Source organism: Parasteatoda tepidariorum, chromosome 6 (assembly GCF_043381705.1).
Source record: "Parasteatoda tepidariorum isolate YZ-2023 chromosome 6, CAS_Ptep_4.0, whole genome shotgun sequence".
NCBI lineage: Eukaryota > Metazoa > Arthropoda > Arachnida > Araneae > Theridiidae > Parasteatoda > Parasteatoda tepidariorum.
This window is the reverse complement of record NC_092209.1, coordinates 54,060,981-54,066,142: the sequence shown is the minus strand read 5'-3', so window position 1 is coordinate 54,066,142 and position 5,162 is coordinate 54,060,981. Positions and strand designations below refer to the sequence as shown.

General features: G+C 30.3%; 1 protein-coding gene across 2 annotated transcripts in view; it reads right to left on the bottom strand.

Moving 5' to 3' along the window:
• Positions 1–1,262: 1,262 nt before the first annotated feature.
• LOC107441105 (acetoacetyl-CoA synthetase) overlaps positions 1,263–5,162 on the bottom strand; it is a 48,494-nt gene continuing 44,594 nt past the window's right edge. For both annotated transcript variants that reach the window (XM_016054257.3, XM_071182374.1), the window contains 2 exons: positions 4,493–4,692; positions 1,263–1,425 (listed from right to left, as the gene is read on the bottom strand). In XM_016054257.3, coding sequence (XP_015909743.1) covers positions 1,279–1,425; positions 4,493–4,692 — 347 coding nt within the window. In that variant the 3' untranslated portion in view covers positions 1,263–1,278. The remainder of the gene's footprint in view (positions 1,426–4,492; positions 4,693–5,162) is intronic.

Below are 5,162 nucleotides of genomic sequence, written 5' to 3'. Positions count from 1 at the left end.
TTGGCGCGAAGCGCCACTAACCGATTCATCGATTCTGTTTTGTCGTATTCTAGGAGGTCCTAAATATCTTTGAAGTTGTAGTATGTTGTAACAACAAGTCAAGTCCTTAAAGAAGCAAATCTTTAGTTGAAGGGAAAATCATCTTTGGAATGGGGAGATCCCCTTGAGTAGAGTTGTATGATAAAGTTAATAGTATTCTGATAGTATGCAGTCTGAGCATAAAAAGGCGGTAATTGGGCTGAAATTCGAATTATCACGGATTATATCAATATCGAACAATTTATTGAAATCTGATGTGGTGCATGTTTTTGCATCGCTGTAAAATTTTGTGGTCAATTTAGCTATAAAGCAATTGATATCATCAATGTTTAAGTCTTTTCTGAGTAATCTATTGCTAATCGCCCTTGGAGCGCCAGTCATTGTGCGTAAAAATTTACCTTCGGTTGTAGATAGCTTCTTTTTTAGGTTGTTGCTTATAGTAGTGAGGGCTGGGCAAGCATACGTAAGAATTGGTCGAATCGCTTGTATATAGATAGTTCTTTTATTTGCTAGATCAAGCTTTGAATTCTTATGCAGGAGGACTTTGAGCGCAAAAAACGCTCCTCTGGCTCTTTTGATTATGTACGGCTTAACTGATAAAAATGTCGTATCACATAAGCCTTTGAATTATTTAGAAGTGGTGATGAGTAAAAACCCTATAAATCGAATTTACTAAACCAAGAATCTTACTTTAAAAGACTACCACTCGAAAATATTTATATGCTGCCCGGAGCAAGTTGGCATCTCTGCATGTTTCTAATCCAAGCATTGGAGCAAATTAGCTTCTATGGAGGACTTTTTGATGGAACTAAAATGCATTTGCGTTACATGGTGGGAAAAGCCACGAAAACCTACTACGGTTAGACAGACGGCAAGCGGACTCAGTCGTATGATCCATCTAGGGAGTTTTCAACATTAGTTTCTTCTTTGGAAGCATGCCACTTTTAGTTCATTTTGAGTAACGATGAATCGATTTTAACAGGCTTAGAAATGCTTGCTATACTGAAGTATACAGAAGTTAGGAGACAGTAGTTAGTATACAGTAGTTAGTATACAGAGTTAGGGAGAAAAAAGAAGTTTTATTTTCATTCGCCGGAATTGTTTCATAGAGTTCAAGTTGTATAAGTTGTCTAGTTTTAAATATAATTCAAATTTCAAGTTGTGCTATGTCGTAATATTTCTTTAAGAAAAAACTTTATAAAATAAACAAATCTAAAATAAAAATACCTGAAAGGGAGACTAATTCTCACTGTAGCTTAGAATTTCGGGAATGTCACAGTATTGAGGTAAGCATTCGGGATTTCTAATGTTTGAAATATCCGGAATTATATTGGTTGAGATGATTTTCTTCACTATGCTTTCCATTTTCTTGCCGTTTACGTTGTACTAGTAAAATGAAAAAAAAAATTAAATAAAAAATAAAGGAAAATTTCTATTATTATTAATAATAATAATAATTTAATTTAAATATATTTGAGTTATGCGATATTAATAAGTTACAATTTGGTTTTCTGTTTTTTTGATTAGTCCATTTGTCGCCAAAATTCTTAGATTCTTTCGTGTACTTACTTAAGTTGCTAACTTAATTATTTCATTTTTTAAATTTTTATCGGTAAGTAAAGACAGTGTCCTACAAAATATATTAATAGCAAAAATGCATAGTTATATTGAACTCCTCTATAATGAACTTGGGATACAGAGAATATTCGGTTATACTTTTTAGTATGGTCCCCTCTGAATTTTTATTTAACTAACTTACTTTAGACGCTTATAATAAACAGCTGAAAAATTGGTAGTTTGTTTATTCTCCTCAGTTTTTATATATTTTTTCAACTTTAAATTTACAAAATGTACGATTGCAAATGACAAAACGGAAAGAAAGTGCATTTCTTTCCAGGAGGTCAAATCTTACTCTTGCATGCTTTTCGATTTTATACAAAAGCGAACAAATTGTAAAATAAAATACATCCCTCTTCTTACAAGGACGAAACGGTAAAGAAATTTGAAAGATTCTGATTTTTTTTCCCTCGAGAAAATGATGACAAGAAAATACTGGATTCTTTATTAATTGAAAATACGAAAATTGGTAAACTCTTCTTAAAAATCGAAATGCGGTCAATTAAAAAATACTAATTTCTTCCATAGAATGTTAAGCTAAAGTAATTAATTTTACTTTTTCATTTGTTGCATATTTCATAAGCAAATAATTCGTAAACAGATTATGTATTTTTGTAATCTTTATTTTCAGCAATGTTATTGTCATACGCTAAAAAATAATTTTCAAAGAATTTTGATATAGAGAACTATTCTTTAACCCTTTCAAAGCGGCGAAAAATCAGCAGGGGTGAAAGCGAGACGGAAAAGAGGAAAGGCTGGTAGTAAAACCATTTCAGTTATAGCTAGTTTTGGGGAGGAGTTTACTTATTCTTTTTTTAAATTTTTCAACAATATCTACTTCATCTTGGAAAAGAAGCAGTTTTATATATATGCCAGAATTATAAAAGAAATCTTGATAGTTACAGATATTTCATTTTTTTCGAAAAAAATGCTGGAATGAAATGCTTTACGTACCAGGTTTTTCTCTTTTCCGTCTTGTTAAATAAGGGCTTTCACCCATTGACTGTGACAGCACATGTCCCGTCCGGTGCGAAAGGGTTAAAGCGGACTTATTACTGGCTCCACAAGCGTTCTCCCTAGGGTTTGATTATATTTCCATCTAAAATTGTGCACCTGCGATATTTTGTTTTGAAACTTAAGTGGTAGTCGTATTAGAAATAAACTGAATAGCCTCAGCATTTATTGTCTAACACTTTTTTCAAAAGGGTACTTTTATCGAGCATCATTGGTGTCGACTACAGTCGGAAGCAATTTATTAATTTATTGATATATATTTTTTTTTATTGTTGTATGAGATTTTCGAGCAGATCTTATAAATTTTAAATCTGCTATTGTTTTTTTCTCTAAAAGCTACAGTTTTTACGCAATTCAATAATATATTCCTTACCTGGATTTTTTTAAAATTCACTCGAGTGAATACAGAGAGCTCCTCCTCCCACGTCTCTTGTACGTAGGGAGTGGTAGGAAGACGGCAAGATTGATTTCATTTTATAATGCGATAAAAGAATTTTTTTTCTCGTCTTGGGTGTTTTTTTTTAATGTATGTATGAATGCAACAAAAAATGTGTTCCCCAGTGTAATAGTATAGCGATTTTTTATGGCACTCTGATAAGAATTAGTGCTATTCTCCATTATTTTTTTTCTTCTTTTCAGTATATATATATATTTTTTCTTATTTCAATAACCATTGATTTCAAATTATTCAGTTTCATAGAGGCACATTTTAAAAGCATAACTATATACAAAATAAAAATGCGGTTTCAGATTGCTTCAGAAATACTAATTTGGTGACGTAGTCAGCTCATACTACCACCTTCACATTAATCGTTTAGTTTTTGATATAATAAATAATTACTAATTATTGAGAAAAGGGCAATGAACTCCTTTTTTTTAATATTGTGAGCTATAAGCAGCAAACATCAATGATGTTACCTTTAAAATGTTAACAAAAAAAATAAACAAAACAATCTATAGTTTAATTTCAAACAATGATTAAAATGCTAAGTCAATCAGAAAATTCCATTTTTCAAATTTTCCCGAACGATCTAATTTAAATTTTTAAACGAATTTTAGGATCGAGGACTAAAATTAGCCCTTTCACCCACTGTCCAAATTTCAGGACGCTAGCGCAAAACTGTTATTGAGTAATAAGAAATATACACCTAGATAGACACACAAACTCTTTACTTTAATTTTATTAGATCTAAACATTTAGATTTAGTTCTGAAGTAAGAATGTAATTCTTTTTTTAAAAATTCAAACGATAGGTACCTTCATAGTTTTAAAATGTCGCAGTCACCTAATTTCGAATCAAAATATACAGATCTAATAAATTATCCTACTCTCCAACAATCCTACTCTCCTTTTGCTATCTATTTTCTTTTCAGTGAAAGTGGGCTAAAGCCGTAAATGATAAAATAAATAGAATTATTAGAATACTTTCATCAGAACTTAAGAACATCGTCTGCTAATTTAACTTTTAATGTATCTGCTTAAATTATTTATGTGTTGTGGTAAGCAAAGTTCTTTTACCTCTTATTTAAGATGACCAACGTCCTCGAAAAATTAAAAAGCTGGTTGCAAAAATTCTACAAAAAGTTATAAAATAATAATAATAATTCAAGAACTTTTCTCTTTTTCCTTTTTTAAAAAAAATTCCTGAGAGGGATCAATGTTCAAGGAATAATAATTTGAAAAGATATAGTAGTTAGTTTTCAAATATTCAAATAGAAATTTTACTACTAGTTTTTTAGTTTCTCGAGGACTCTGGTCAGTCTATAGTTACGTGATGAGTATCTACGTTGTAATAAAGGCAAACACGAGTATTAATACTTACTGGTATATCAGTTACCGGAATAATAACTTTAGGCACTATATCCATCCAAAGCTCTTCTCTAATTTTACTGGTAACCTTTCGTTTTAGGCCTGCAGTAAAAATCTGTCCACATTTTAATTTTAGAAAAAGAACAGCTCGATCATCATCATCCCGTTTTTGAGGCACGCACAGATAATCTTCCAGCTCTTCCATATCTTGAACTACAATGAATAAAGAACGTTATAACTTTTTGCTGAAGAATTTTTTTTTGTAGTAGTAAACTTTATTCAGTAGCGATTAAAGTAGGACGATTTTTATTCCCGTTTTCGACAAAGCATAAAATCATCACCTTATTATTATTATCGGGATTCTCATAAAACTATTTTAGATGTTTTTATACTGTGGGAGTTAAAATTATATTAAATCAAATTTAAAAAAAAGAAAAAAGAACAACTTAAAAGGTGGAAAATACGATATGGTGTATAATATGGCCATATTTCAATTTAATAGATTAATTTTAAATAATGTTAAAATTTTTCTTGCTAAAGCGATATATTTTAATGAAAGTTCATTAGTAGAATTTAGTCTTTAAAGCATTGCTACATTTAGCATTCAAATGATTATTATATTGATTACACAAGTCGAAACCAACACGAATATATATATATATATATATATATATATATATATA